Below are 11488 nucleotides of genomic sequence, written 5' to 3'. Positions count from 1 at the left end.
CAGCAGGAAATACTTACCACAAGTTGACAAAGTTGATGAAACTTGGGGAGAACTCCCTTTCCTCTGAGTTACTCAGCTGCGGTGGGTCTCCTTTTACTACTTGTGTCAACTGGTCAAACACACTGTTCCACTTGGGGTAGGGGAATCGCCCTGTGGCCAGCTCATACTGCAGAGAAACAGCAATAGCACCAGGCAGGTTACACAAGAGGTAAGTTCAATCAGAGTAAGAAAATGTCTGCAAGGACCCTGAACCCCCCAAAAGGAAGACTAAGATGAGATTCTTCATCCCATTCGTTATACAAAGCTCAGAGGAGAGAGGAGGAGGGCAAGTTTTACCCAACGGCAGGTTGTGCTGTCTACAATAGGAGCACCTCCAGATTTAATCTGGCTGTGCCACACTTTTATGTTGACGATGTCTCATCTCCACTGACTATAAAATGAACGATGCTCTTACTAAAGTGTTCAAAAGTAGGAGAATAAAATCCTCCAATCCCTTCCCAAGCACCCTACCAACCACTAGACAAAATGCATAATGAAAATCACACAATCACAGAATATCTCAAGTTGGAAGGGACTCGTAAAGATCATCAGAAGTCCAACTCTCTGCTCCTTGCAGGACAATGAAAACGAGCATTTTAAAACACCAGTGGGGAAGACAAAAGCTACTGGTTCATACTTATTGGTCCTGCTTTCTCTTCACCACCTTGAGAGGGGAAGATCTTTTCAGTTTATCAATATGTGCGACCAGCAGTGTTGTGGTTAAGCCAAAGGAATCAGCAACTGGGATCCAGGATTAAAGAAGTCATTTGCACAGCCAAAGTACACCAGATGCCAGGGCTCTGAGAAGCTTATTTACGCAGGCTGGGTGCTCTGTTCTGCACCACCACACTCACCATCCCCCTCATCTGAGACTTCGAAGACAAAATTCATTTATGATCCAACATCTCTTCCCTGCTCACATCTCTTTCTCTGCAAAACATAGCTGCAGCTAAATGTATCCTCAGGGATGCAGGAGAGCCATCTGCCTTGAAGGGATTTATATTGTTGCTGAGCCAGAAGGTGCCCACTTCAATCACAACATGCAAATGCTTCACAGCAGCAGAGCTGGGCTTTGCTTCAAGCATGTGTTTGACACCAACCAGCTCCATCACACCGCAAAGCACCAAGGCTATCCAGCAGGAAAGCACTGCGCAGTAGAGTTCGAACTCCACTCACTCACCAATGTAATCCCCAAGCTCCAGACGTCTGAGCGGACATCATAGCCTTGCCTGGATGCGCTGGGATCTATCCTTTCAGGCTGAAACAGGGAAAAGGACAAGTGAAACACTACGTCATGGAGGAAGGGATGAGAAGCATCTGCAAATTTATTAAAAACTCTAAGGTCGTCCCACCGGGCAGAGCCTGGCACAGCTCTAGAGACAAACTTGTTTCTAGGGCAGACATCCAACCCCAGCAGAGAAACGTCTTAAGGAATCAAACACTGATTTTATGGAGGTATAGTGTAAAATGTGATCTGAAACAGCACTTCAGCACAGTCCAATCTTTTTTTTTCTTTTGTACAAGTAGCTTGAATAATTTTTACTGTCTGCTTATTTAGTTTTGTGAAACTTAGGGATCTCTTTAACACAAAGTCTTGCTTTCTCTGCTTTTACAACAAAGCTGCCCCTAGGTAATCATATGAACTGGAATAAACATCTTCTCATCCAGCAACCCAGGGAACATCTATCACATCTCTTCTTCCCAAGTGTCTCCTGGCTGCCAAACCTCAGGAGGTATTAAAAACGATGCTTTTTAAGAACAGCTCTTCTCTACAGGATTTTGGACATCCCTTGAAGGCAACTAGGACGTTACAAGGTCTTCAGACATCCAAAACGTTTTCAATAGAAAACAGTATCAACCCAGAGATGGGTGATTTGCACCTAAGAGCAAGTTAGCCAGATAGGTGGACCAGCACAAAACATCTCTATGCTTTGCATGTCATCTTTATGAGGAACCCCAATCCTGCCCTCTTTTGTTAAAAATGTAATAAATAAAATGTCAAAAGAAACAGGGTCTCATTCAGTTTTGACTACAACAACTATAAAGAGACCTGAATTGCAATAAAATATTAAATTTTCAGGTACAGAAAATACTATGAAAGCCATGGTTTACTTTGTAAACTACATTTTAATACAATTTCATGGCAGATGTCAGCTGAAGAGTGCCATAAAATGAACAAAGTCTCTTAGTACAACCTCAACCCTCCAGCGGACCAGGGCATGAGAAGACTACTACGTTCCCACAATACTTCCCAGCCCCCAAACCCTTATAGCATTTCTGGTCGCTCTGCCACGCTGCCAGCTCTCCTCTTGGCAGCTCACCACTCATAGGTGGCTGCCTCAGCTGTGACTCTCCCATTCCCCCAGTCACCAGGATCTTCTCCAACACAGAAACTTGCCCAGGCCACCACCCACACATACCCACACAGAGAAGGGAGAAGTTTCCACTGAACTTCAGAGGTTCCACATGTGGCTTCTCCCACAACATTCTTCTATCCATGACTCCTCAGTAGGTGGTATGTTGCCTTCCCAGTGCCACTAATACGTTCTATCATCCTTACTTCCAGTTACAGTATTTGCTTTGAAACAGGTTGGCTTCAAAGGCCGTACCCCGGACTCAATGCCTTTCCCACCCTCTTAGGTCTGCCCTTTGCTTTGCTTTCTTATCTTTCGGTTATGGTTTCCATTCGTCTTAAGCTCGTGTATTATTTATTCCTCTCATGACTTGGATGCACTTCTCAATAATTCTAGTGAGAGGACATGCAAAAAAATAAAATTACTAAAATTCATCTCTCTTAAACTTACCATCAGCCCTTCACATGCTCATCTTGTAGCTCAGCCAAAACCAATCACATTCATATTGCATGTAAACCTGTGCTTCTAACTGCTCACAACCCCACACCTTGTCTTTGGTTATTGTCTTTGCACCCAGTCTCAGCAGACTATGCGATCAGCTGATAAGGAATTAATAGTCAATATAAGCATCTATTTCTTTAAATACAGGGAACAGAAATGAAGGAACAATTTCTCCACTATTTTGTAGCTGAGACAGCGGGAAAAGTATGTGAAAACAGCAAGGGGGGTGAGGATCTGAATGGAAAAATGCATATTTACAGTCCCTGCCACTTGCTTATTTGAGAGGAGGATGGGTTGATAAGCAGTGATCATTCAGGATGTGGATGTTCTTGGATGTTTCAGGAGGTTACTGGACGTTTCAGTAAGAAGGAGGAGCCTGTGGGTGAGCATTGGCTCACACGCAAGCTCAGGAAGGATAAGAGGGGCTCAGACTTATTAATTGAAGCTGTCCTCTGCTCAGAAGTAACACATGCAATAACATCACCTAATAGGTACGAAAAATGTCAAAATTATCTCAGTGATATATTCCTGTGAACAGTCGGAAATATTTGTGAGAAAGCAAAGGGAAAATGCCAGCAGTAGGAAGGTGGATAGAAGAACATGGCAATAACAACAGACCAGCATTAGATGTGGCATGGCAAGCACCTCCTCTGTCCCCTCATACAGGAGGTTATAGGCTGAAAAGAAGTCTCCAGGTACTCTCATCAATCATGCTCATGAGTGATGCTGCACCTACCCTGCCCTGTCTCAACGCCAGGGGCAGGACCTGCCCCTTCTCAACAGCCTTGTTTGCCTACAGCCCCTGCACAGCCTCTACAGCATTCCTGGGTCTCAGGCCCCAGAGCAGCCGGACTTGCTCAGCCCAGCAGCATGCCCAGCACTGCGCTGCTCTGATTGCAGGTCTGCAACACCACCAGTCCTGTCTTCCCTCTCTGCAGAGCTCTCATGCATCCTCTTGCCTCCAACCCCTCCTGCCAGATGCTGGCAGCTCCTCCTGCCTTCTTGGTTCCAGTAGCCAGCTGCAAGAGTGGGCGTGAAGCACATCAAGCTATACATTCTCTGTCCCTCAGGCACCACAAGCTGAGGGAGGTGATTGTCCCCACCTTCTCCACTCTGGTGAGACCCCACCTGTAGCATTTCATCCAGCTCTGGGGTCCCCAGTACAGGAAAGGCATGGACCTTTTGGAGTGGGCCCAGGGGAGGGACACCAGAATGATTCAAGGGGTAGAACACCCCTGCTATGAGGACAGGCAGAGAGAGCTGGGGTTGTTCAGCCTAGAGAAGAAAAGGCTCCAAGGAGACGTTATAGGAGCCTTCCAGTACTTAAAGGGGGCTTACGAGAAAGACAGAGGAAGACCTTTTACCAGGACCTGTAGTGACAGGACAAGGGGCAATGGCTTTAAACTGAAATAGGGTAGATTTAGCTTGGACATAAGGAAGAAATTTTTTATGATGAGGGTGGTGAGACACTGGAACAAGTTGCCCAGAGAAGTTGTGGATGCCCCACCACTGGAAGTGATCAAGGTTAGTTTGGACGTGGCTTTGAGAAACCTGGTCCAGTGAGTAGCAGAGAAAGCTGAAGTAGATGATCTTTGAAGGTCCCTTCCAACCCAAATAATTCCTAGGCTCTCTGGTTCAAAGCTACATCTGCTGCAAGCTGTTATGGACCACTGCCCCACTGCGAGGCACCTCACCAGGGGCATGGCTGCTATCCACACCAAGCCATAATCATTTTAGTAACAGAAGATGGATTCCACAGCTGGCATGGACCTCCCCACAATAAAAATCAGAGTCACTTTGCAGGAACAAGCATGACCCTGTGACAAGAGACAGTCTCATTAGCCGCACACACACTACCATGGGGCATGCCACCCATGCAATGGACGCTGGTGTGTGACAATGGTGGTGACTGGCCTTGCCCTGCATGCTGCAGGGGGTACATCACGACATCTGGAGGTTGCCAGCATGGACCGGCCAGCACAGGACCACAAGAATTCTGGGACTGCTGGTCTTGCCAGCGCTGGGGCTCCCACACCACAGATCCACAGGCATGTGCAGCAGCAGAGCAGAGCAGTTCACAGACTGAGGAAGGACTCACTTTCCAAGCAGCACAGCAAATTACAGGACTGCATGGAGAGCAGGTATTTTGGGCAGGGCATGGAGTACTAAAAGGCTGTGTGTTACTGGGACTGGTGAGGTAGGTGGCACTGGTGAGACAGAGCAGGGGCAGCCTGCTATGGACAGAGCAGAGACAATGGGGACTTGGCCCTAGACTATGGTGGCACAGTTAAAAGGAAAGCAGGATGGACCAAAATAAATCCCATCTAAATACAGAGGAGAAAGAAACCTGGGAATTTTCCATGTAGATGACAAGGGAGTAATTAACATCTATGATGGAAGAGTCAGCAGGTCACACTCTGGGGACCTAGAATAAGGGCTGCAGACAAGCCCAGCTCATGCAGGTGTCCTAACACCAAGCGCAAGCGAGGAACTGAAGTGGCTGAGGTGGAGACCCACCACTGGATGTGCTGACGGTGCGAAGAAGCAGGGTGTGAATGCATCATAGAAGGGTGCAGACTGTCACGGGGCTTCTCTCCATTTCAGTGTCTACCTGAGCACCAGAATCTCAAATGAAAAACGAGCAGAAGCGAGCAGCACTGAACATCCCTCTCCTCCAAAGCCCAGCTAAGCAAGCAATTCAGGGTGTTCCACAAGGAGAGATGCACACACGACTCCCTGCAGTCTCCAACTGCTTCATACTGCTAAAGAGTAGCATTTCTGGGAAAATCCAATTCTTGAAGCTCAGATCTGGATTTCCACTGGTTATAAGATCAGGGTATTTTATCCCACATGCACTGCAAATTCAGAACTGCTTATGCAGCATTAAAATGTACATAACAAACTCTTATTTCCTATTTAGGCCAATGCATCCCTAAAGTAAAAGAAAATAAAAGGTTACAGGAGCAAAGAACAACCAGAAAGAGCTGAATTTTTGCAATACAAAAAGCAGAACAAAATCTCCATGGTACAAACTCTTCCTCTGCTCCAACCACAGGTATAGATGGATGCAAGATGGAAGCTGCCAGCTGCTTCTTATGCTAAAAACCACATGAAATGAAGCCCAGGGACCTCCCTGGCTTTGGCTGATGGCGGCAGCAAGGTAAAGCACTGCACATCTGGAAGCAGGGCTGTGTGAGATCTGCAGCTGCAGCATCACCTGCGCCAAATTCAGCTGCAAACCACACAGTGAGCTACGAACTGGGGCAGCCAGAGTTAACAGCCCTTCACTGCTCTGACACAAGCTGGATACGAGTCTTGCATGCAAGAGCTGCGGCTCCCTAGTATGCCATTCTGCTGCTGCGTTAACTGAAATACCACGTGTGTTTGTTTAGGAACACTCAAGACAAAAATGCCGTCTCCCTAATGGTGGTGACCCCATCACCGTGGCTTTCTCATTTGGACAGCAGTGCCCTGCGAGGGGCTTGACAAGCGCTTGCAGAAAGAAAAATCTGTCACTGCCTGAGCGATGCAGCTCTCAGGGCCAACTCCAAACCGAAGCCACAGCAAGGAGGGGAGCGATGCCTCTGAACAGCTGCCTGCAGGGTTGTGCAACAGCAACGGAAATCATCCTTGGGACCATAAATACCTAGTTTGAGAAATTCCTCTGCTGTTCAGTAAAGGAAAATGTTTTCACTCGCTTTTCGTATTGCTGTATTTATCAAGAATACTCCTACGGTGAAGAGCAAGTGGCTCTTCCCTCAGGGCTCTCCCCTGCACAGGTCTCTCAAACACTCAACCGGAGCATGGCGCAATGGACAGCATTAGTGTCACAGCACAGCCCAGGCTGGGACACATGTGATGGGCACAAAGCAGGGCAGGCAAGGAAGCAGTGACTCACTGGGCTCTTGAACCTGCTTCTCCTGTCTCCTCCTTCAGAGTGTGTAGATGCTACGCGCAGCTCCCTCTCACCTTGCCAAGACCTCTGAACATTTTATTCCTGAGCCCTTTCTCTGACTTCTCTACAGGGCTAGGCTGGTAGTTCAGATCCTGGAAGGCTGAGGAAAACCCTGACTGCTCACCACCACCCCTGGGGACATGTCCCAGAAAACAGACAGTCTTGGTCTGTGAGGTGACTGTCCTCAGGGGATCACCTCCCATGTCAGTTCTCAAGCAGACCTCAGTGGCCAAGATGCAGCCCTATGGTAGGTGCTGGAGCTCCAGACAGCTGTGAACATCCATTCACTTCTGGCTGGTGTTACTGCTCTGCTCTATGGGAAATTCCCAAGGCTCTGCCTTAGGTGACAGCAATTTCCCTTTGATGACACCAAATTCTTCTACTGACTGCTAAAGCAGTGAGGTGTCTAATTTCATGTGGATCTTGATTTTTATGTGCAGCAAAGCCCAGTGAGCTTTCTAGATCTCCTCCTGGGCATGTAGCAACCCACAGAAGGTGACCTCAGTGCTGGAAAAGCCTCAGTCTAAGAGCACAGATGTGAGTCATTCACATGAGCAAGCGAGGCATCACAGTCACACTGTGCCGAGTGAAGTCTTTTCTAAGGTTATACCCCTCCGCTCCAGTACTAGGTGACCGATGAAAAAGCCATTAACATTTTGTTTTCTCTGGGCCTGTATTGCAGCACCAATCGCTGCAGGGGTCATGCAGCATCATATGCAGCAGCCTAGCCTGGATGCAGCTGGAGACACGGCTCCTCAGCTAAGGTGTGATGCAGCAGAGCAAAGGACACAGCGTGATGGGTGGAAGAGCTGACAGGGAAGTGGAGAACATGAGTTCTTCTGTCTTTGCTAGCCAGATGGACCTGCTGCTTCCCCCTGCTCCTCAGTTTACCACCTCCAGGATAGCAGCAGTAATGGTGTCTCTGTGTGCACCACTTCTGCACCTACTGAAGAGAAATGCTATGTAGGAGATAAGAGTATTATCACTGTCAAAAACCACTTTAGCCAAAACATTCATCTTTGCTTGGACTTTTGCATTCAGACATTCCTTCCAAAATCCCTTCTGTTCTTTGATTTCCTGTCCCTCCTCCTCGCCCAGGTCAGCCATGGAGCCCGTGGCTGCACAGAGATTATCAGCAGAGATCATGTTTCTAGAGAATGGCTTTTCCTCCCCTCCTATTTCCTTTACATATTTACTCTGAGAGAATGTTTCATTTAAAAACTTCTCCAGCAGCATTTTCCAGGTGGAGATGCTGGTTTCCGTTCACATGGGACTACCATCCCCTCCCAGCTGGCTTTCTTCACAGTGTTCGAATTCCTCCATTTCAACAGGAGGAAGAACCCAGGAAAGTGATGGACTGGTGGACAGAAGACACTTGCTAGGCACAGAAAGACTGGCAGGAACACTAATGAAGGCAAGGAGGTCCCTTTGGGCTTGGCACAGCATATTCTTGATTACCTTATTCATCTTGTTAAAAAAGGTAAATGCAGGGTTGTAATCAACCTGGACTGGTGCAGTGCATTGTCTGGACTGCAACTAAATCAGCATCAATAATTTGCATTAGTAAATGGCTTCACTGATGGAGCTCAGAGCGTAACTCTGTTAAAAAGACTCTACTGAGTGTGAAAGCCAGGATTTATAATGGAACCTCAGAGGTGACTTTCCTTGGTCTACTGCTAAAAAAATACAAGAAAATGAGTGTTTCTAAATTCTGTGTATTATAAAAATGTCGCTACTGTGATAAACAAGGGTTCTTGAAGAACTACTGTGATCTGAATGTGCGGTAAGCTGGGCTCCAGCTGGATGCTGATTCACTTGACCAAACACAGAAAAAGCCGCACTCCAGGGTGATAGTGATAGACAGGCTCCTGGAAAACAACAGGAGAGCTCCACATTCTGGAGAGGCATCACAATTAAAGGTGTGTAGTCAAGGTGATGCACTGGGAACTGCTGCTCTCACTACGTTCTCCACAGGTGAGAGAAACATTGAAAGTTTGTTCAATTTCAGGGTCCACATTTGTAAAAGGATGCTAAAAATTCGGGGGGGTTATAGCATAGCCATAAAATACAATCCAATCTGCCTTAAGAGCATAAGAGGTTCATTTGCTAATCTCCTCAAGAAAAGCTTAAGAGGTGACTTCATCAGAGTCAGAAAGTACCAACCAGAGAAAGAGTCTGTGGTAAGTAAAGGCTCCTAAATTCTGCAAACAAAGCAGAAACAAGAGCCCAGAGCTATCCATTAAAACAAGACTTACTTGTGTTAAAAAGATGGTACTAAGAGCATAATTAATGACCAGGGCAACTTCATGGGCATGCTGATAGATTCTCCAGCACTTAAAGAGACATCTTTAATGCAGGATGGAAAATTTGGAGGCATTCTCCATCTGGCATTGTTTTGGAAGGCCATCCTGGGTACCCCAGAGTTCAATGCATCCCTTCAATGCCATCTCCACCACTGCTTCCTAGATCTTCATGAGATTAACAGGGCCAAGCTCTGGAGAGGCAGCAGTTTCAGAGGGCTGTAAGGAATCGTTTCAGCCCCACTAAGTAACTCCACCACAGAAACTCACCGAGGGCCTGCAATTTTGTTGGCGACCCTCTAGAAGTCCTTGAAGTAATTACAGAAGATGGAATTGCAGGGGGCCCAGTTATTTTTTCACAGCCTTAATGCCTAATCAATGGGCAAGCTTTCAAATACATACTGAAAAGAAAAAGTGTCCAGCAGGAAACAAAGCCACGGCACCATTTCTGATCCTAAAGGACTCTATGACGCAGCAAAGAAAGGGAACCAAGAGAAGGTGTCTACAGATGAAGTTACACACATGGTAACCGGAAATCAAACATAACAAACTGCAGATGGTCATCAGCAAATGTGAGTCATCGTGCGGCAAATGGGAGTCACTAGCAGTTTGAGCCGTAAAATCTGGTTTCTCTTTCTAAAAGATCTCTTCCATTCAGCCAGAAGCTGCTGGCCTGGGCACAGGATCAGGAGGCTTCCCCAGCTCCATTTCCTCAGCCATCCTGGCCTCATCAGACGTGAAAGTTTGCACCTGCAAAGCACAGCCCTCACACCTCAGCCTCAGTCCTGACCCCGATCCTTCCCTTATTATGGGAAATCAGAGCCTTTGCACTCCATGAACACTGGAGTACCTGGTCCTGAAGAAGGCGGTGTGCTGTGCTCCTGCCATGGCCTTCCTGTCCTGTCCGCTCTGCTGCCAAGGGCTGCACTGCAGTGGCAGAGGATGGAGGGAGGAGGTTGAGGCCACACTTGGCAGTGCCCAGGCAACTCCCAGGGGAGGCTGGTGCTGCTGAGCAGCCCCAGCAGCCCCTAGCCCATCCTGAGCACATGGCCGGAGAGCAGGGCGCTCCCACACTTGGTGGGGAGAGGCTTGGCACGGTGGTAGAGTCCGCTGCAAATCCCCACAGGTCCTACTGTGGCAGAATCACCCCCAGCCTCACCCAAACAAGCAGTGAGAGCCAAACAGGCTCAGGGAGGGTGGGAGGCTCAGGCCTGAGGCCCTGGGACCTGCACAACCTTTCCTTAACTCTCCCTAGGCCTGACCCTGCCCTAAGGAGCCATGACCATCCTTCTCTGCATCTTTACCGCCCCGATGACCACATCCTGCTATTTGTGACTTCCAATCAGCCTCCCTGCAGCTAATCATGGCAGTGGGGGATACCTTGGGCCACACCAGTGCAGCCAGCCCTACCCCTCACCGAGCAAACCCACAGCAAGCAGGAGCTGCTTGCTCATTCCAGCTGAGCCTCCAATGGCTGCTGAGGGCAACAATCTCCCAAACCTGACTTTTGGGCACTTCCCGCATAAATCCTAGTGGCCAAAAACATTCTCCTCCACAAAACTCACGTTCTGTCTGCAACACTTCTGGCCAAGTGGTCTGCTTATGCAGGCAGCTGCCAAGACCATTCCCCAGCTTTATACAAACTGCCTGTGCAGCCGAGTGTCTGAACGGGTGAGGAGGAAAATCCCTTCCCACCGCATCCCGGGCAGAATGGGGTGGGAGCGCCGAGGCGCAGGCAGGAGCTCAGCCCTGCAGCGGCGCCGCTCGGCACAGGCTCTGCATCGCATGACGTCAGGAGCTAAGTTTGGATAGGAGAAGTCCCACGCTGGGCAAACCTCACGGACGATTTTAGCCACTGAACGAGTAAGTGGAGGTTATGTTCTCAGCTGAAATCCCTGAAGCAGGCGGGTGACAGCAGCAGCACGCGAGCAGGAAGGGCTGCGCTCAGAGCTCAGGCATCTCCCCTGGCACTTGCTACGCTGCGGGTGGCAGAGTTTGGATTCAGTCTGCACTGCTCGCGGAGGGACGGTGCCACATGTCTCCCAGTCTCCTCCTAAATTTGTTTTCTCAGTCACAAAAATTACGGCTGGGTGCCAAGTTTCTGAGGGGGAAAACAGAAGAAAAAAAAAGACCAACACATGGCAATATTCAGGAGCATCCAAGAGGATTTTAGCTGCATGAATTCAAACCAACAGCCTGACTGTTTAGATAAATGAATGACCGAGCCTGATGAAAACCTGGGCACTGGGTCAGGAATGCAAAGCTGAAACAGTCTCTGGCTGGAGCTCTGCTGGGGTGAAGGATGCAGAGAGCCCTGCACCCTCACAGCCTCTCCCTCA

General features: G+C 48.4%; 1 protein-coding gene across 1 annotated transcript in view; it reads right to left on the bottom strand.

Moving 5' to 3' along the window:
- Positions 1 to 11488, bottom strand: part of LOC104546836 (dual specificity mitogen-activated protein kinase kinase 4-like) — a gene marked incomplete at its 5' end in the record, with an annotated part of 61240 nt that overhangs the window by 4614 nt on the left and 45138 nt on the right. Inside the window, 2 exon segments of the mRNA XM_010192330.1 lie at positions 18 to 166; positions 1220 to 1297. Coding sequence (XP_010190632.1) covers positions 18 to 166; positions 1220 to 1297 — 227 coding nt within the window.

Source organism: Mesitornis unicolor, unplaced genomic scaffold (genome assembly GCF_000695765.1).
Source record: "Mesitornis unicolor isolate BGI_N332 unplaced genomic scaffold, ASM69576v1 scaffold6129, whole genome shotgun sequence".
In the NCBI taxonomy this organism is placed as follows: Eukaryota; Metazoa; Chordata; class Aves; order Mesitornithiformes; family Mesitornithidae; genus Mesitornis; species Mesitornis unicolor.
This window is presented reverse-complemented; position numbering and strand designations above follow the sequence as displayed.